This window comes from Salmo trutta, chromosome 8, assembly GCF_901001165.1.
Source record: "Salmo trutta chromosome 8, fSalTru1.1, whole genome shotgun sequence".
Lineage (NCBI taxonomy): Eukaryota > Metazoa > Chordata > Actinopteri > Salmoniformes > Salmonidae > Salmo > Salmo trutta.
In genome coordinates, this window is record NC_042964.1 from 30575177 (window position 1) to 30596820 (window position 21644).

Below are 21644 nucleotides of genomic sequence, written 5' to 3' on the forward strand. Positions count from 1 at the left end.
TTGGGGAGTTTATCCCATTTTTCTCTGCAGATCCCCTCAAGCTCTGTTAGGTTAGATGGGGAGCATTGCTGCTAGGGTTGCAAAGGGTCGGAAACGTTCAGGTAAATTTCTGTACATTTTCCAAGGGATGTTAAGCCTGGGAATATGGGGAATATTGCTTAAATTCATTTAAAAAAAAGATAGCTTATAAGAGTGAACTTTTTTTGTGGAATACACAAGGCAATTCTAGGTCTTGTGGCATATTTTGGTTAAACTATCCCCAATTCAATGGAATTGCAACGCTCTACATCCACAGTGCATTCTTCAGTCACATGTACAGCTGATTCTCAAGATCTTGCACAGTAATGAGATGCTATTGAGGCCAGACTACTACACTGTCTGAGCCAAGGACTCCATGCTTTCTGGTAAGTTTTGATTACAATACTGGGTGGGGTGAATATATTTTATTACATACATGCTTTTTTGTTAACTAGTAAAAAGTAGCCTACAGCAAGTGTTATAGGCCATGCCCTTCTCCCCCGATTGCTCAGTTTGGACAGGCCGCCAGCGCTAGGAAGAGTCTTGTAGGTTCCAAACTTCTATTTAAGAATGGAGGCCACTGTGATCTTGGGGACCTTCAATGCTGCAAACATTTTTTGGTACCCTGTCTCGGAGCTCTATGGACAATTCCTTCAACCTCATGGCTTGATTTTTGCTCTGACATGCACTGTCAACTGTGGGACCTAATATAGACAGTTGTGTGCCTTTCCACTTCATGTCCAATCAATTGAATGCATCAGAGCTCAATTCAAGTCTCATAGGAAAGGGTCTGAATACTTATGTCAATAAGGTATCTTTTTTCCCCCTACATATGGAAAAAAAAAAATCCACTTTGTCATTATGGGGTATTGTGTGTAGATTGCTGAGGATTTTTATTTATTTAATCCATTTTAGAATAAGGCTGTAACGTAGCAAAATTTGGAAAAAGTCAAGGGGTCTGAATACTTTCCGAAGGCACTTTATATGAAGTGAGAGATGACTGTGTACGCAATGACTGACTGTTTTCCTGACGCTTCCTCCAGTCCACCCTCTCAGTGAGCAGCTGCCCACATGCCTGGCATAGAAACATACAGGGCGGGCGGCCTGCGACATCCACACGCGCAAAACACTGGGAGACGTACACCCGAAATGTGTACACTCAGACTAAAGGCCTAACTCTGCGAAGGGCTCAGTTTATATTAGAAAATCAGCAGATGAGCACAAGAAGATGACCTCTGAGGAAATTGGACAATCAAGTGACTAATCTACTGTTTTAATATGGGGGAAAACACTGACGGGCTGATGGTACATGAAGCATGAAAAAGTCAAGATGACTGTGCAGTTTAAAATATCCCCTCAAGACAAGTCCAAACACTGAGATCGTCAGCAGTAATGATATATTAAATTGGCAAGCAGGGGACGATAAATCCAGAGTAACCATAGTGGCTGAAAGCCTATAGGAGGTAGTGTGTGTGTGTGTGTGTACTCTGTATCCCTCCCTCCATCCATCCATCCATCCATCCAACCCTCCCTCTGAGGAATGAGCAGAGTAAACAGGAAGAATGCCTATCAAACCGCCCTGTGCTTCCTTTTCTCTTTCCCTCCCACTCTCGCTGAAGTACGTTCTCCATTAAGTCTCCCTGAGGGATAAGTAATCAACTTCATTGGAACCGGTCACACACACACACACACACACACGTCTGTAGCAATATTAAAACGCTCTCTTTGCTTTCCCCAGGAAGTGATGGAGATGTTAAGCTAAGATCAAACTTCTGTCTGCAAAGTAGGCTAGATGTGAGGGAACACACACACACACACACACACACACACACACGCCAGTAGGAGCTTTTTCGGGGAAACATCAAACGGAGGACAAGCGGAACATTTCAGTTGAAAAATAATTGAAGATGTTCTGTAGGCTACAGTCAGATGGTGGAATGATTTTGCGCCCAATTTACACTACCGTTCAAAATGTTGGGGTCACTTAGAAATGTCCCTTATTTTTGAAAGAAAAGCTATTTTTTTATCCATTAAAATAACATCAAATTGATCAGAAATACAGTGTAGACATTGTTAATATTGTAAATTACTTCTGTAGCTGGAAACGGCAGATTTTTGGGGGGAATATCTACGTAGGCGTACAGAGTCCCATTATCAGCAACCGTCACTCGTGTTCCAATGACCTTTTGTGTTAGCTAATCCAAGTTTATCGTTTTAAAAAGGCTAATTGATCATTAGAAAACCCTTTTGCAATTATGTTAGCACAGCTGGAAACTGTTGTTCTGCTTAAAGAAGCAATAAAACTGGCCTTCTTTAGACTAGTTGACTATCTGGAGCATCATAATTTGTGGGTTCGATTACAGGCTCAAAATGGCCAGAAACAAAGGCCTTTCTTCTGAAAAAAAAATGAAGGCTATTCCATACGAGAAATTGCCAAGAAACTGAAAATCTTGACCAACGCTGTGTACTACTCCCTTCACAGAACAGAGCAAACTGGCTATAACCAGAATAGAAAAAGGAGTGGTAGGCCCCGGTGCACAACTGAGCAAGAGAACAAGTACATGAGTGTTTAGTTTGAGAAATAGACGCCTCACAAGTCCTCAACTGGCAGATTCATTAAATAGCACCCTCAAAACACCAGTCTCAACGTCAACAGTGAAGAGGTGACCCCAGGATACTGGCCTTTTAGGCAGAGTTCCTGTCCAGTGTGTGTTATTTTGCCCATCTTAATCTTTTTCTTTGCCAGTGAGATATGGCTCTCTTTGAAACTCTGCCTAGAGTATTTTTTTTAAACCGGTTTACACATTTTTGAAAGTCTATAAAAAAAAAAAAAATAGAAACAGACTACCGGTCAGAATTTTTTGAAAACCCTTTATTTTTACAATTTTCTACATTGTAGAATAATAGGGAAGACATCAAAACTATGAAATACCACATATGGAAACATGTAGTAACCAAAAAAAAAAGTGTTTAAAATCAAAATGTATTTTATATTTGAGATTCTATAAAAAAAAAATTACAAAAAATAAACACCCTTTGCCTTGACAGCTTTGCACACTCTTGGCATTCTCTCAACCAGCTTCATGAGGTAGTCACCTGGAATTAATTTCTATTAACAGGTGTGCCTTCTTTTGTGGAATTTTTCCTTCTTAATGCATTTAAGCCAATAAGTTGTGTTGTGACAAGGTAGGGTGATATACAGAAGACTGCCCTATTTGGTAAAAGACCAAGTCCATATTATGGCAAGAACAGCTCAAATAAGCAAAGAGAAACGACAGTCCATCATTACTTTAAGACATGAAGGTCAGTCAACATTGAACATTAAGAACTTTTGAACGTTTCTTCAAGTGCAGTCGCAAAACCCATCAAGCGCTATGATAAAACTTACTCTCGTGAGGACCGCCACAGGAAAGGAAGACCCAGAGTTATCTTTGCTGCAGAGGACAAGTTAGAGTTGCCAGCCTCAGAAATTGCAGCCCAAATAAATGCTCCAGAGTTCAAGTAACAGACATCTCAACATCCACTGTTCAGAGGAGACTGTGCGAGTCAGGCCTTCATGGTCGAATTGCTGCAAAGAAACCACTACTAAACTGACACCAATAAGACGAAATTTGCTTGGGCCAAGAAACACGAGCAATGGACATTAGACTGGTGGAAATTTGTCCAAATTGGAGATTTTTGATTCCAACCGCTGTGTCTTTATGAAACGCTGTGTGGGTGAACAGATGATCTCCACATTTATATTTCTCACCGTAAAGCATGGAGGAGGTGGTGTTATGGTGTGGGGATTCTTTGCTGGTGACACGGTCTGGAATTTTATTTAGAATTCAAGGCACACCAGCATGGCTACCACAGCATCCTGCAGCGATACTCCATCCTGTATGGTTTGTGCTTAGTGGGAGTATAATTTGTTTTCAACGGGACAATGACAACACACCTGCAGTCTGTAAGGGCTATTTGACCAAGAAGGAGAGTGATGAGTGCTGCATCAGATGACCTGGCCTCCACAATCACCCGACCGCAACCCAATTGAGATGAGTTGGACTGCAGAGTGAAGGAAAAGCAGCCAACAAGTGCTCAGCATATGTGGGAACTCCTTCAAGACTGTTGGAAAAGCATTCCAGGTGAAGCTGGTTGAGAGAATACCAAGAGTGTGCAAAGCTGTCATCAAGGCAAAGGGTGGCTATTTAAACAAAACAAATATATTTGAGATTCTTCAAATGGCCGCCCGGCCAAACTGAGCAATCGGGAGAGAAGGCCCTTGGTCAGGGAGGAGACCAAGAACCCGATGGTCACTTTTACAGAGCTCCTCTGTTGAGATGGGGAGAACATTCCAGAAGGACAACCATCTCTGCAGCACTACACCAATCAGGCCTTTATGGTAGAGTGGCCAGAAGGAAGCCACTCCTCAATAAAAAGGCACATGAGAAACAAGATTCTCTGGTCTGATGAAACCGAGATTGAACTCTTTGGCCTGAATGCCAAGCATCACGTTTGGAAGAAACCTAGCACTATCCCTATAGTGAAGCATGGTGGTGGCAGCGTCATGATGTGGGGATGTTTTTCAGCAGCAGGGACTGGGAGACTAATCAGGACTGAGGGAAAGCTGAACGGACCAAAGCACAGAGAGATCCTTGATGAAAAGTGCTCTGGAGCAGGTTAGGACCTCAGACTGGGGTGAAGGTTTACCTTCCAACAGGACAACAACCCTAAGCACCAAGCCAACACAGGAGTGACTTCGGGACAAGTCTCTGAATGTCCTTGAGTGGCCCAGCCAGAGCCCAGACTTGAACCCGATCGACATCTCTGGAGAGACCTGAAAATAGCTGTGCAGCGACGCTCCACATCCAATCTGACAGAGCCTGAGAGGAATGGAAGAAACTCCCCAAATACAGGTGTGCCATGCTTGTAGCATCATACCCAAGAAGACTGGAGGCTGTAATCTCTGCCAAAGATGCTTCAACAAAGCACTGATTAAAGGGTTTGAATATTTAGTGGTTGCTCCACAAAAAAAATGGTGATTATGCTGCGGTACTTGAGGTAATTTGTGGTTTAGTACGGTACCCTGTGTCACCATTTCATTGCTTCAGACCAGCGCAAGGGTGAGTTAGAACACTGATTATGCTTTTAGGGCCTACTGTGTCTTTAACTGACAATGAACATGCGACATAAATCTAAATAGAAACTGACAATTGTGCACACCTTCAGTAATACTTACTAAAACTGTTGTTACACTAAGGTTTTTATTATTTTACTCTTAGTGTAGTAGTGTAGCCCACTCCCAACCGGTCACGTTGTACAGCGACTGAGTGGCACAACGGTCTAAGACACTGCATAGCAGTGTCAGCTGTGTTGTTACAGATGCTGGTTCAATACCCATGCCGGCCTCTACTGGGAGGCCCATGAGATGACTGTAGAAATAAATAATTATAAATAACAAAACTGGCTTTATTTACAAATTAGTAACAATGTCTCACTCCATGTTCAAGAATGGCCTTTTTCCTCAGTCATTTTACTTTATTTGAAAACTTTTTTATTTTTTTAAACAAAGTGATTATTATTCATTTAGAATTATATAAAAGCCCCTTGGATATTCTCACAGATATATTATTAACCCTGGTATTAGCAGGACAATATATATTGGTCATGGCTCCCGAGTGGCGCACAATGGGATTGCCTTGCAGTTCTCCAGCTGTATCCACTAAAAGCGCACGAGGTTCAAGGCACGAGGGCAGGGGGCACGGGATGGGCCTCAGAGCCGCGCACAGAAGACAGACCTAGCCCATGGGGAAGGGAGGAGGAAGAGGGATGTGGACACCCACCACACTGGGTAGCACAGAGCAACACTTTAAGGGGCATTGCACTAATAATGGCGCCGACTAGGGAAACCTTCCCGCTGTTCTTAGTGCCAGTCTGCACATTCAAACTAAGACAACGTAACTAATAATGGAATTTTTATGCTTTCGTTAATAAAATAATGATAAAAATACTCTTTCAAAATGCCGATGTTTATTTAGTTACGGATCCATAACTAATTACTATGGGAATAAATATTACTGAATTACAGAAATATTGGAACAAAGTTGCCTAATAAAGGTAAACAAATTGTTGCTTACTGGAAAATACTATTTCTAACACACATGGTCACGTTGTACAGCACCGTTATGGTTATTAGCAGGTAGCTGGACAATAGACTTGCCTAGGAGGGTAGGGGGAGAATTCTATCGTCAAATGTATTTCTTAGTTAGGTTGGCTGTATCCCAACCGGCCGTGATTGGTTGCAATTTCAGTTTAATCCACCAGAAAAGACAAAACAAATAATACAACAAAAAGTATTATTATGTATCACATCCGACTTTGGAGTCCAATAGGGCGGGGCACAATTGACCCAGTCTTTCTCTCCCTCTTAAAACAGAAATAAAATGTTTTGGCCAATACAAATATTATTTTAAGTCTTTATTCACTTTACAATTGCTCACTTTCGGGTTTAAAAAAAAAATAACCTCCAAAATATCGTTAGATATTATGAAGTTGATGGCACAGTCATATAGCGGCACCTACATAAAGCTGAGTGACTCACTCATTCATGGCTTTGGATCAAAATAAATAAGTACCAACATTCTTTCTGATAGTCTTTAATAAAGAAATGCTTTGGTTATCCTGACCTGGACACCATGCACAGTATTATAACAGCCCATTGTGGGCTATTAGCAGGACAATATACCTTTACCAACACCTCTCTGTATTTTGATACTTTGTGGATGGGGCCTCCCCAGTGACGCAGCAGTCTAAGTCACCGCATCGCAATGCAAAATGAGTTGCTACAGATACCCGTGCCGGCCGCCACCGGGAGACCCATGAGGCGGCTTTTGGTTTTAATTTAGAATCCTCCAATCCTCTATATGTAATTATCGGCAGAGTGTCACGTCATATTTTGAGATATACTGTAGGCCTACCGTAGGCACATGAGTCTCACTAGTGTTGAGTAACGTGCTGTTAAAAGTAGTGTAGGTCTAATTTAAAGAGCATATTGAAGTTAGAAGCAATAGGATTTGAAGCAATAGCCTACAACTATTTTTGCACCGTTTCGCATTTCTCTGAGACAAGCATGGGGACTAGCATTAATGGTACTAGTGGTTGACACTTAAATAACGTGCCATAGAATTATGAGGCACCACGCAAGCTGTGCTGCAATACGCTGCAACTTTTAAAGGACGAACCACTGTATGTAAATGTCATATTTCATCATTTGTTTTAAATTAGCAAACATTTCTATAAACCTGTTTTTGCTTTGTCATTATGAGGATTTGTGTTTTTTCCCTCAATCTACACAATCTAATCAATTTTAGAATAAGGCTGTAACAAAATGTGGAAGAAGTCAAGGGGTCTGAATACTTTCCGAATGCACGGTGTAGTCTGTGTCCAGATTTCAGTTTACATTTAACCCATCTGAACAGTAGGCTACCATCCCCTTGACATGCCATAGGCCTATTTGAAGTCCTTTTGTATAGCGCCTCACAGATCATCACACAACATCCTCTATTACCACGTCATCAAATCTTTAACAAACATTACATTTCTGGCCCTCACTTCTCTTTATTTTTAACTCTCCATTTTGCAGCTTCTCTCTATTGAATTAAAAAAAAAGAAAAAAAAAAAGACATTGTCCATTTTGCCTCAGTGGATCGAAGTCAACTTTTTCTGCCCATTCCCAAGAGCTTGGGAATGGCCCTAAATCTTAGGCTTACACACTAATTCCATAGCCTAAACATTATGCAGGAAAAAAAAAAACTAATGTAGCCTATAGATCTAAATTGCACAAGAATTATAAAAAATGTTTATTGTTTTCTGTTGATTCAACCAGAACTTCATCCACACAATATTTCAAAACCCATTAGGAAACACTGACGTAGAGTTTCTCCAGACCACCTGATACGGCCTATAACTATGGCCCAGAGTTTTTCCTGGTCGGGTCCTGTTGAAAGGAAAAACTTCTGTCCCTGCTCATGGTCTCTCATTTGAGTCATTCTACTTAGTCACAGCTAAGTAGAATGAATACTTACAGGGTCTCCTAGTTCTTCCGTGTCTTGTGTCTTGAGTGAAGGCTTCGTCCTCAGCAGGATGTCATCGCTACATTCATTGTCGGATCCGTTGGGGGACTCTGCTAGATCCAGGAAGTCGTCTCGCTTCTGACCTCTGAACCTGATTTTGTCCAGCCGCTTTAGCATGTTCAACACCCCTCTCGTCGGCGGCTTTACCTTAGCATGGTGTACAGCAATCCTGAGAAGACAAAACAGAAGGGTCAAAGGTTCCCCTTTGAAAAGCAGTGAAAATGAAAGGGTGGGACAAATTTCTTTGCATCAGAAGTTGTTTTTGTAAATAAGTACCTAAACACTACGGAACACAGATGCACAAGTTAAGACAATTGTTGAGTGTGGCCAATACAAGCCTTTTTTTAAATAAGATACATAAATAGACACCATACAGACACACTAACATATAGGCCAGCCAGGAGCCACAGCATCCTAATAATGTAGCAGATCACTCCATTTAAGATGTCATCTCTGCCCCAGTATCCAGTTAAAAAGACTATCACCTTTCATCATTGTGTTTGTCATCTCTGTCCATGACTCAGACAGCCTACTGACAGAGAATGCGTCCCAAATGGTGCCCTATATAGTGCACTTACTTTTGACCAGAGCTCTATAGGCCCTACTCAAAAGTAGTGAGCTATGAAGGGAATAGGGTGCCATTTGGAACACAGGCATATAGATCTAGCGGTAGAGCCATCGAAGGCTCATCAGTGTGAGTCATCAGCCATCATCCAGGGCCACATCTCTTACTGCTTAGGAAATTATCACAACGAGGCGTGGAGCGAGATGGAGACAAGAGGCGATCACCCCCCCCATTCAAACACTGTCACCAAAAATATATGACTTAACGACTTGATTAATGTGAATCCTTGACTTAGATCTACACTCCCCTGCATATTTATTTAGGCAGTGAAGCTAAAACGTTTAATTTGGCTCTATACCCTACTCCAGTATTTTGAATTTGAGATCAAATGTTTCATATGAGGCAACAGCAAAGAATGTCACATTTTATTTTAGGGTATTTTCATATATATATATATATATATATACACACACACATATCTGTTCTACCATTTAGAAATAAAAGCACTTTATGCATCTAGTCCCCCCATTTGAAGGGGTCATACATATTTGGACAACTTCACTTAGTGGATTACATTTTGTCAAAAGTTAGGTATTTTGTCCCATATTCCTAGCACACAATGATTACATCAAGCGTGTGACTCTACAAACTTGGATGCATTTGCAGTTTGTTTTGGTTCGGATTATGTTGTGCCCAATAGAAATGAACGGTAAATAACATAGAGACCGCTTATGCCTGGAGCCGGCCCCGCACACACACCTCCTGGGTTGTATTGAGGGGGGTGGAAAGGGGCTAGTGCAAACTTGGTCAGTGACACGATAGCTCACTCGCTCAAGGGATCCTGCCCCAAGGGATCCTTCACTCTAATGTAAAATGGTGGGCATCTGAGCAGACCAACAGGTGACACCATTAGAGCAGATCAACAGGGATGACACACATTGAGGCACAGGGCTTTATATAGGACTGTTCAGGCCATTTTCTGGCCAGGGGATTCTGATCCGGCTCTCAAGGTGGGCATCATCTAAGCTTGTTGTGTCCTCGTGTGCATCTCTAGAAGTCCTCTGCTCACCTCCATGGTCAGTGTGTCACTAAGTCCCTGCTAATGATGCTCAAGGTAGAAATTACCCCTAACAACAGATCTAGAATCAGATTACCCTTGCCCTAATCCTAACCATGCCCATTTAGGAGGTTGATTTACCTCTGACATTAGATAAGTCCTTAGGGAACATTCTCTAGTCAGATAATGACCCCATAGCTCACCACCATCAGCTTAGTGAAGCACCTAGACAGTTGCAGGAGCAAGGTGAGGTGAGAGGGTACCATAGGGTAAAGCTGTAATGTTGTTCAGAGAAGAGTGAGTTTTTCTTCAATGGGATATACCTAGAGAGATCTTAAGTACTGCTTAATCATATACACAGTCAAACATATACAAATTTAGACTACACAGACTCAAGACTCACCCACACCTCAAATATTCAGGCGAATTGACACAGTACTCGTGACTGCACATCAGTCTATACCCCTATGAGAGCCATTGCAATGGCAGCCATGAGTGCTGTCGTGTCTCACTTCAATGAGATTACCACCTCTGATGTGAATCTTTTGAATAAAAGAGAAGGTGCCACAGAGACTTGACTTGGCTCCGCTCAATGCCTAGTGTGTTTGATTGAGCACTTTCTGAGAAAAGAACAGCATTCTAGGAACTGGATAGTCAATGGCATCGTTTAGTAGTGATGGAAGGCCCCACACTTGCATAGAAAATAGGACATTGTTGAATTAAACAAAGACATTAATCAGACATTGTTAGGTTTAGGGTGAGAGATAAATGGACAGATATTTCCGAGAATAATACAAACTAAAAACTCCCACCCGGAACCCTCTCCTGAAACCCCCATTGGCAAGTGCTTTACACCTCTCACACCCACCTGTAGGCATCACATTTATTTTAGGCACAGTCATCTCACAGGTTTTGTTTCACATGAAATACACCAAACCCCCTGTCAATGTCATTCCTGGTTGCAGACCCACTGAACCTGTAGTCTACATGTGATTGTTCATTCAGAGACTGAATTCTGAATGAATGTCAAATTTAGGTTAATGTTTAAGTAAAGGAGTTGAGTGTTGTCATTTTAATTACAAATTAAGTGGGAAAAGCCTGATTTCAGCAATTATTATTATTTAGAAAATACAACATAATATTGCTATAGTTTATCTGAGGACACCAGAAAGCTATTTGTGCTTCTTTCCTGGCCATGGGACTTTTGTCTGAATGGCCAAATCAGATTTTTTTATACCCTTGTGGTTTTTAGACTTATTTGGCATTTCTTGTTGCTTACTACCTACTCTATCAACAGTGGCAAGAACATGTGGTAGCTAATTAGCTTGTTAATGGTTTCCAAACAAATTAATGAATGTGATAGAAAGCTATACAGCTACCTAGCTTGTTAACTAAGTTGACTGCCTTGACCAGCCAAAATTGACTTGTTTTGAAAGTTGGATGATCTTATCCTTTGAGGCTTTAAACGTGTTCTTACTGGGAAACATCCATGACAGGCATTGTTTTCACCTTAACTCACTACATAACTTCTGAGTGATAGGAAGCCTGAGCACCAACACCAATCTGCCTACACCACTGTACACACGCTTGTCATTATTATGACAACTAGCGTAGCCACGTTAGCAAATGACTGCTGTCTGAACACACGCACAAATCCAATTAAGTCACTTGTCTATGGACAGTCAGTGTTACAAAACGGATTTGAAAAACAAAACTGATATGGGCATTAAGGCCTTCATTGTGTACAAGGCTTTATTGATTCATCTCAGTTGCAGCCAACAGTATTTTTCAGTGACAACATGTTTCTGGCGGTCTTCTGTTACACACAGGTGTTCGGCGCATGCTAGATAGCACATGTGTTCCATGTCTTGTGTAAACACACTGTAACATGGAGATATGGCCATGTGGGAACACTAACCCCAACCTTATAAAATGTGTGTATCAATTGAACATTGTTAATAAAAAAAATAAAAAAATCTGATATGAAAGATAAGGTCCTTCCAAAACCGTACCGCAAGCGATGCGTGTCAATGTTCAGACAGAGCGTCGGGGTTCTTAACAAACGTTCCCCTTACAGAAGACGCCTTCGTCCAATTACTTGTGTAACGTAATGGAACTGAGTTATGATCAAAGACTAAGGCACTGCGAGCTGTCATTCTTCGCAGCAAACCAAAAATAAAACAGCTGATAAGATGAGCCTAAAACACGGTGATAATTGACGGAGTACGAAGGACCAGTGTTGTATGGCTTCATTGTACCCACGACGATTTGTAACAATGCGCGTGAGCAACAGTAGGTGTTGGCCCGTTGTGACAACGTAACAAGTCCGTTATGTTCGTATTCGCTTCATTATTGAAACTATGGCGATGCAACGTTCATTTGTAATACTTCCATGTACTTGTAGTTCCTATTTCTCAATTAAAATTGTAATCTTCGTAAATGACAGGCTACGCACAGTAGCCCTTGCGCTCTATTAAATACATTAATTACCCAACTAAAAGACAGACGTTTACATAAACACCACACGCAAAGACTTGAGCTAGGCTACTTTACATGATATTATTTATATACAAAAAAATACGTTTATTCTTACCCAGCCCGTAAATCGTAGCAAAGTTTCATTAACACTGAAAATTGCCTTTGAATGTATCCTGTAGCGTCCACCTGCTCCAAACTGTTCAGATCCGCCAAGCCACAAGCTGTTCATTGAGCCTCAGCCCCGCCATCGCAATCCGCTCTTTTGTAAACCAAAGAAACGATTTACATCGCGCTGCAGCCTTGATTAGTTTTGCAGAAATGCCAGTTCCCCCGGAGAGATAATAGTATAAGCGATCTCCGTCAGTACCGTTTGAAACCAGTCACTCTCTCTCTTAATTCCATAGCTCTTCCAAACCAGACCAGGGAATTCCGTCAATGTCAGCAGACTTCCTTTCTTAAAGGGGCCGTTTATGGAGTTTCAAAGTTATCAACAAGCCTTCGGTTTCTGTTATTGTACCGCCCACTCTGTATTCGTCTGCCTTCATAATGCCCATCAGCATCCTCTGTTGGATGACAATATTATAACAATGTAGGCCTACCAACAGTATTGCATGTGAACAGTTGATTTCATATATTATTAGGACAGTTCTTTCATTTAATACAGTTGATAAATAAATAATACATACATTGAACAAATTGACATTTGCACATATATAAACATTTATATATAAAACAGCAATAAAACAATGTTTTAATGAAATAACCAAACAGTTGCCAAGTGTTTTTGAAATAAAAACCTTTGCATGTTTCCACTCAGATGAGCAAGGTAGAAATCTAAACTTCCATCATCTACAGAAATGAGCTCCAAAACAATGTACAGTCATGGCCAAATGTTTTGAGAATGACACAAATATTAATTTCCACAAAGTTTGCTGCTTCAGTGAATTTAGATATTTTTGTCAGATGTTACTATGAAATACTGAAGTATAATTATAAGCATTTCATTAGTGTCAAAGGCTTTTATTGACAATTACATGAAGTTGATGCAAAGAGTCAATATTTGCAGTGTTGACCCTTCTTTTTCAAGATCTCTGCATCCGCCCTGGCATATTGTCAATTAACTTCTGGGCCACATCCTGACTGATGGCAGCCCATTCTTGCATAATCAATGCTTGGAATTTGTCAGAATTTGTGGGTTTTTGTTTGTCCACCCGCCTCTTGAGGATTGACCACAAGTTCTCAATGGGATTTAGGTCTGGGGAGTTTCCTGGCCATGGACCCAAAATATCGATGTTTTGTTCCCTGAGCCACTTAGTTTTCACTTTTGCCTTATAGCAAGGTGTGCCATCATGCTGGAAAAGGCATTGTTCGTCACCAAACTGTTCCTGGATGGTTTGGAGAAGTTGCTCTCGGAGGATGTGTTGGTACCATTCTTTATTCATGGCTGTGTTCTTAGGCAAAATTGTGAGCCCACTCCCTTGGCTGAGAAGCAACCTCACCCATGAATGGTCTCAGGATGCTTTACTGTTGGCATGACACAGGACTGATGGTAGCGCTCACCTTGTATTCTCCGGACAAGCTTTTTTCCGGATGCCCCAAACAATCGGAAAGGGGATTCATCAGAGAAAATGACTTTACCCTAGCCCCCAGTCCTCCCTGTACCTTTTGCAGAATATCAGTCTGTCCCTGATGTTTTTCCTGGAGAGAAGTGGCTTCTTTGCTGCCCTTCTTGACACCAGGCTATCCTCCAAAAGTCTTCGCCTCACTGTGCGTGCAGATGCACTCACACCTGCCTGCTGCCATTCCTGAGCAAGCTCTGTACTGGTGGTGCCCTGATCCCGCAGCTGAATCAACTTTAGGAGACAGTCCTGGCGCTTGCTGGACTTTCTTGGGCACCCTGAAGCCTTCTTCACAACAATTGAACCGCTCTCCTTGAAGTTCTTGATGATCCGATAAAAGGTTGATTTAGGTGCAATCTTACTGGCAGCAATATCCTTGCCTGTGAAGCCCTTTTTGTGCAAAGCAATGAGGACGGCACGTGTTTCCTTGCAGGTAACAATGGTTGACAGAGGAAGAACAATGATTCCAAGCACCACCCTCCTTTTGAAGCTTCCAGTCTGTTATTCGAACTCAATCAGCATGACAGAGTGATCTCCAGCCTTCTCCTCGTCAACACTCATACCTGTGTTAATGAGAGAATCACTGACATGATGTCAGCTGGTCCTTTTGTGGCAGGGCTGAAATGCAGTGGAAGTGTTTTCTGGGTATTCAGTTCCTTTTCGTGGCAAAGTAGGACTTTGCAATTAATTGCAATTCATCTGATCAATCTTCACAACATTCTGGAGTATATGCAAATTGCCATCATACAAACTGAAGCAGCAGAGTTTGTGAAAGTTAATATTTGTGTCATTCTCAAAACTTTTGGCCACGACTGTATAGTCCGTTTGTCCTGTTATGCAGTTGTCGCAAAAACTATTGTAGACTAGTCAACATGCATTTGACACCATACAATGGTCTCCTCTATACTCTCCAGCCGCTGATAGTCTGATACTGCTGTTGTTCCATCCTGGTCAGGGAATGACCCCTGACCCTTACACTACATCTCACTGGATTGGCTGTCTGAATAAAGTGAACTCTGCCCCCCGTGAAACCTAATGATGAGATTAAACACTGGGATGCAATCATAGAACCCTGTGTCTGTCTGTTGTCAGTCTGTTGTGAGACAAGGTCTGTGACTCAGTGATGAGACTGTTGACACAATACATGGCCAAAAGTACACTATATGACCAAAAGTATGTGGACACCTGCTCGTCAAACATCTCATTCCAAAATCATGAGCATTAATATGGAGTTGGTCCCCCCTTTGCTGCTATAACAGCCTCCACTCTTCTGGGAAGGCTTTCACTAGATGTTGTAACATTGCTGTAGGGACTTGCTTCCATTCAGCCACAAGAGCATTAGAGAGGTCGGACACTGATGTTGAGCGATTAGGCCTGGCTTGCAGTGGGCGTTCCAATTCATCTTAAAGGTGTTCGATTGGGTTGAGGTCAGGCTCTGTGCAGGCCAATCAAGTTCTTCCACACCGATCTCAACAAACGATTTCTGTATTGACCTCGCTTTGTGCATGGGGGGCATTATCATGCTGAAACAGGAAAGGGCCTTTTCCAAACTGTTGCCACAAAGTTGGAAGCACAGAATCGTCTAGAATGTAATTGTATGCTGTAGCGTTAAGATTTCCCTTCACTGGAACTAAGGGGCCTAGCCCAAACCATGAAAAAGAGCCCCAGATCATTATTCATCATCACCAAACTACAGTTGGCACTATGCATTGGGGCAGGTAGCATTCTCCTGGCATCTGCCAAACCCAGATTCGTCCATTGGATTGCCAGATGGTGAAGTGCAGAGAACGCATTTCCACTGCTCCAGAGTCCAATGGCGGTGAGCTATACACCACTCCAGCCGATGCTTGGCATTGCGCATGGTGATCTTTGGCTTGTGGCCGGCGGCTTGGCCATCGACACCATTTCATGAAGCTCCCAACGAACAGTTCTTGTGCTGACTCGGCAATCACATTCTGTGAGCTTCTGTGGCCTACCACTACGCGGCCGAGCCGTTGTTGCTCCTAGACATTTTCCCTTCACAGTAACAGCACTCACAGTTGACCGGGGCAGCTGTAGCAGGGCAGAAATTTGACGAATTGACTTTTTAGAAAGGTGGCATCTTATGACAGTGCCAAGTTGAAAGTCACTGAGCTCTTCAGTAAGGCCCTTCTACTGCCAATGTTTGTCTATGGCGATTTATTTGCCTAGTGCTTGATTTCATACATCTGTCAGCAACGAGTGTGGCTGAAATAGCTGAATTCACTAATTTGAAAGGGGTGTCCACATACTTTTGTATATATAGTGTACACCCCTTCAGTAGGCCTATAGACTTCCACTGAGGCACGTTCAGCAGGATGCAATGTTTTGGAACGTTCAGATTGTTTCTACATAGCATATTACTAACATGCCTCTCTGACATGTATACTGAACAAAGATATAAATGCAACATGCAAGAATTTTAACAATTTTACTGCGTTCCAGATCATATAAGGAAATCATTCTATTGAAATAAATAAATTAGGCCCTAATCTATGGATTTCACATGACTGGGCAGGGACGCAGCCTTTGGTGGGCCTGGGAGGGCGTAGGCCTACCCACTGGGGAGCCAGGCTCAGCACAGTTTTTCCATTTGTTTTCCCACAAAAGGGCTTTATTACAGACAGAAATACTCCTCAATTTCATCAGCTGTCCGGGTGGCTGGTCTCAGACGATCCTGCAGATGAAGAATCCAGATGTGGAGGTCCTGGGCTGGCGTGGTTACGCGTGGTCTGCGGTTGTAAGGCCAGTTGGACATACTGACAAATTCTCTAAAATGCTTTTGGAGGTGGCTTATGGTGGAGAAATGAACATTAAATTCTCTGGCAACAGTTCTTGTGAACATTCCTGCAGTCAGCATGCCAATTACACGCTCCCTTAAAACTTGAGACATCTGTAACATTGTGCTGTGTGACAAAACTGCACATTTTAGAATGGCCTTTTATTGTCCCCAGCACAAGTGTCACGGGTGTCGTAGGGTAGAGATCAAGACGCAGCGGGAAAATGTACACTCATCTTCTTTTTATTAGGTGAAGAAGGAAAACACATAAACGTATACAAAACAAACTTGACAGTCTCGTCAGGCAAACAGCTAAACAAGAACAATCTCCCACAAAAACCCATGAAAAATAAACTCCTAATTATAGGACCCTCAATCAGAGGCAACAATAACCAGCTGCCTCCAATTGAAGGTCCAACCCCAATTAACTAAACATAGAAATACAAAAGACTAGATAGAACATAGAAAATATACTAACATAGAACAATGACTAACAAACCCCGGACTAATAAATCAAATACCCCTCTACCTAAACACATACACAAAACACACCCGGAACCACATAAAACAAACACCCCCTGCCACGTCCTGACCAAACTACAATAACAAATAACCCCTATACTGGTCAGGACGTGACAACAAGATGTACCTGTGTAATGATCATGCTGTTTAATCAGCTTCTTGATTTGCCACACCTGTCAGGTGGATAGATTATCTTGGCAAAGGATAAATACTCAGTAACAGGGATGTAAACAAATTTGAGCATAACATTTGGGAGAAATAAGCTTTTTGTGCATATGGAACATTTCTGGGATCTTTTATTTCAGCTTATATAACATGGGACAAACACTTTACATGTTGCGTTTATATTTTTGTTCAGTATAGAATAAGGAATCACATCAGCCCTATTCATGGCATATCTATCTGCAACGTTCGACAATGTTTGTCTACTGAACGTGGCCCTGGTTTGAGTCAGTCAAGTGGACCAATAAATGTGTTGGCCCAGTCTAAAACCAGCCTCCTTCTGTCGCTTGTCTGTCCTGTAAACCTAGATCTGAGAATGGAGGGCTAGGTGGAGCTGCTGTAATATTAATGATATGGCTTACATCCATCCGATCCTTTCAGGCCAAGAAAGTGTTTAGGAGAAGAGTGTTTGATTTTGGTTTCGGCGGAAGTCTGGTCTCCACCTCTCTCTCTTCCTACCCCCCCTCTCTCTCTCTCTCTCTCTCCTTCTCACTCTCTCCCTCTCTTTTAATGTTCTCCACTAGGTGGTGGTCACTTAACAAACATGAAACAGATGGACCCCACTAAAATGTCACTGAGCCGTTAGTCATTGCACTGTATGAGCAAAGCAAACACTGCTTTGCATTACAAGCATCATGCAGTATAACCAGTCATATAAAATGCCAAGTCATCCTCTCAAAACACTATCTTATATTGTTAAGTAATACAGCAGTATGCAAGAATAAGTGGAAAATTCAGATCAAGACTTAAAGACTTCAATCACCACTATGCATATGAATTGTGTTACGTAAATCCGCTGAGACCATGTTTTAGGTAATTCAATTACCGTCTTACAAAATTGCAATACATTTTATTTGACACAGTATCGCAGTATTATGACAACATAAAATCCTGATCCCTAATTTCTCATTGGACATGTTACAATAGCAGGAGGTATGTTTTGTGGAAACTAAATGGTTTTATACCATGGTTTTACAGTATGTAATCCCTACTCTATTTCTAGCCTAAACACAACCATCACTCTAGCCTCTCTCTCTCGATGTCCCATATCAGAGCTGTGGGGCTGAAGCGCCCAAATCCTCCCTCCATGTTATTAATAAAAGTCCTAATCCCAATTGAGTGTTTTCTAGAGCGTTCATTGCACATGTTATCTTCTTATGCAATCACAACTACCACACTTTTGAGTCAATTACAGAACAGCTTGGAGGGGTTGGTGCTGCTTTAATGATGTAAACACACAATTGTATGAGGGGAAATGAGATTAGACATTTTGTAAGAAATAGAAAGGAGATCAAATATGAATTGATATACAAGTCTATGACGGAAAAAGTGACATTTAGTTTCAATCATTTTTGTAAAATAAGTTTATAAATTGAATTTTAATTCACTTTCTGAAATTATGGACCTGAACTTAAAGTGACCCCAGCGGTTGATAATTATATTAGATATCCTATTTCTATATAAGATGAGTTCACTTCCATTTTTCACATTGTGAATTTTACAAAAAATCTAATTGTGCATTTAGTTTAGGTCTACCTTGGCCTGACATTTTTGATAGTCGTGTAATTCTCTCTCCGACATGTTGAGAATTCCCTGTCAAGAGGAGAGACACGGATCCCCGCTAGCTTAGATAGCCTGTAGCCTCAAATGGAGGACGCTAACAAATGTTTTCAATGCTGCAGGAGCTGTGTTTATTTTGCTTTATTCCGGGACATCGTGGACCGTCCGGACTTTCAATGTAGCAACTGTTTGCTTGCAGAGGACTACAGGGGCAAAGTGGCTACTCTTAGCAAACTTACACAAGCTACTGGGGAATCCACGCCCCCGATTAGCCAAATCAAATAAAATGTATTTGTCACATACACATGGTTAGCAGGTGTTAATGCAAGTGTAGCGAAATGCTTGTGATTCTAGTTCCGACCATGCAGTAATATCTAACAAGTAATCTACCAATTCCACAACAACTACCTTGTACACACAAGTGTAAAGGAATGAATACGAATATGTACATAAAAATATATAAATGAGTGATGGCCGAACGGCATAGGCAAGATGTAATAGATGGTATGGAGTACAGTATATACATATGAGATGAGTATTGTAGGGTATGAAAACATATAAAGCAGCATTGTTTAAGGTGGCTAGTGATACATTACATCAGGATGGCAAGATGCAGTAGATGGTATAGAGTACAATATATACATATGAGATGAGTAATGTAGGTTATGAAAACATTATATAAAGTGGCATTGTTTAAAGTGGCTAGTGATACATCTAATTACATCAAGATGGCAAGATGCAGTAGATGGGATGGCGTACAGTATATACATATGAGATGAATAATGTAGGTTATGTAAACATGATCTAATATAAATAATGTAAAGTGGCAAGTGATAAATTGATTACATCAATTTTCCCATTATTAAAGTGGCTTGAGTTGAGTCAGTATGTTGGCAGCAGCCACTCAATGTTAGTGATGGCTGTTTAACAGTCTGATGGCCTTGAGAGAGAAGCTGTTTTTCAGTCTCTCGGTTCCAGCTTTGATGCACCTGTACTGACTTCGCCTTCTGGATGTTAGCGGGGTGAACAGGCAGTGGCTTGGGTGGTTGCTGTCCTTGTTGAGCTTTTTGGCCTTCCTGTGACATCAGGTGGTGTAGGTGTCCTGGAGGGCAGGTAGTTTTCACCCGGTGATGCGTTGTGCAGACCTCACTACCCTCTGGAGAGCCTTCCGGTTATGGGCGGAGCAGCTGCCGTACCAGGCGGTGATACAGCCCGAAAGGATGCTCTCGATTGTGCATCTGTAAAAGTTTGTGAGCGTTTTTGGTGACAAGCCAAATTTCTTCAGCCTCCTGAGGTTGAAGAGGCGCGGCTGCGCCTTCTTCACCACGCTGTCTGTGTGGGTGGACCATTTCAGTTTGTCCATGATGTGTACGCCGAGGAACTTAAAACTCTCCACCCTCTTCACTACTGTCCCGTCAATGTAGATAGGGGGCTGCTCCCTCTGCTGTTTCCTGAAGTTCACGATCATCTCTTTTGTTTTGTTGACATTGAGTGCGAGGTTATTTTCCTGACACCACACTCCGAGGGCCCTCACCTCCTCCTTGTAGCCCGTCTCGTCGTTGTTGGTAATCAAGCCTAACACTGTAGTGTCGTCTGCAAACTTGATGATTGAGTTGGATGCGTGCATGGCCACGCAGTCAAGGGGAACAGGGAGTACAGGAGAGGGCTGAGAACGCACCCTTGTGGGGACCCAGTGTTGAGGATCAGCAGGGTGGAGATGTTGTTACCTACCCTCACCACCTGGGGGCGGCCTGTCAGGAAGTCCAGGACCCAGTTGCACAGGGCGGGGTCGAGACCCAGGGTCTCGAGCTTAATGACGAGTTTGGAGGGTACTATGGTGTTAAATGCTGAGCTGTAATCGATGAACAGCATTCTTACATAGGTATTCCTCTTGTCCAGATGGGTTAGGGCAGTGTGCAGTGTGATGGCGATTGCGTCGTCTGTGGACCTATTGGGTCGGTAAGCAAATTGGAGTGGGTCTAGGGTGTCAGGTAGGGTGGAGGTGATATGGTCTTTGACTAGTCTCTCAAAGCACTTCATGATGACGGAAGTGAGTGCTATAGGGCGGTAGTCATTTAGCTCAGTTACCTTAGCTTTCTTGGTAACAGGAACAATGGTGGCCCTCTTGAAGCATGTGGGGACAGCAGACTGGGATAAGGATTGATTGAATATGTCTGTAAACACACCAGCCAGCTGGTCTACGCATGCTCTGAGGACACGGCCGGGAATGTCGTCTGGGCCTGCAGCCTTGCGAGGGTTAACACGTTTAAATGTTTTACTCACGTTGGCTGCAGTGAAGGAGAGCCCGCGGGTTTTGGTAGCGGTTCGTGTTAGTGGCACTGTATTGTCCTCAAAGCGAGCAAAAAACTTGTTTAGTCTGTCTGGGAGCAAGGCATCGTGATCCGCAACGGGGCTGATTTTTCTTTTGTAGTCTGTGATTTACTGTAGACCCTGCCACATACCTCTCGTGTCTGAGCCGTTGAATTGCGACTCCACTTTGTCTCTGTACTGACGCTTAACTTGTTTGATTGCCTTGCGGAGGGAATAGCTACACTGTTTATATTCGGTCATGTTTCCGGTCACTTTGCCCTGATTAAAAGCAGTGGTTTGCACGTTCAGTTTTGCGTGAATGCTGCCATCAATCCACGGTTTCTGGTTGGGGAATGTTTTAATAGACGCTGTTGGTACGACATCA

At 42.3% G+C, this 21644-nt stretch overlaps 1 protein-coding gene across 3 annotated transcripts in view; it reads right to left on the reverse strand.

The window, feature by feature from the left end:
• Nucleotides 1-12684, reverse strand: part of LOC115198648 (GRAM domain-containing protein 4) — a 70215-nt gene extending 57531 nt beyond the window's left edge. For all 3 annotated transcript variants that reach the window (XM_029760753.1, XM_029760752.1, XM_029760751.1), the window contains exons 1-2: nucleotides 12345-12684; nucleotides 8082-8298 (exon numbers count right to left, since the gene is read on the reverse strand). In XM_029760753.1, coding sequence (XP_029616613.1) covers nucleotides 8082-8298; nucleotides 12345-12373 — 246 coding nt within the window. In that variant the 5' untranslated portion in view covers nucleotides 12374-12684. The remainder of the gene's footprint in view (nucleotides 1-8081; nucleotides 8299-12344) is intronic.
• Between the last annotated feature and the right edge of the window lie 8960 nt (nucleotides 12685-21644).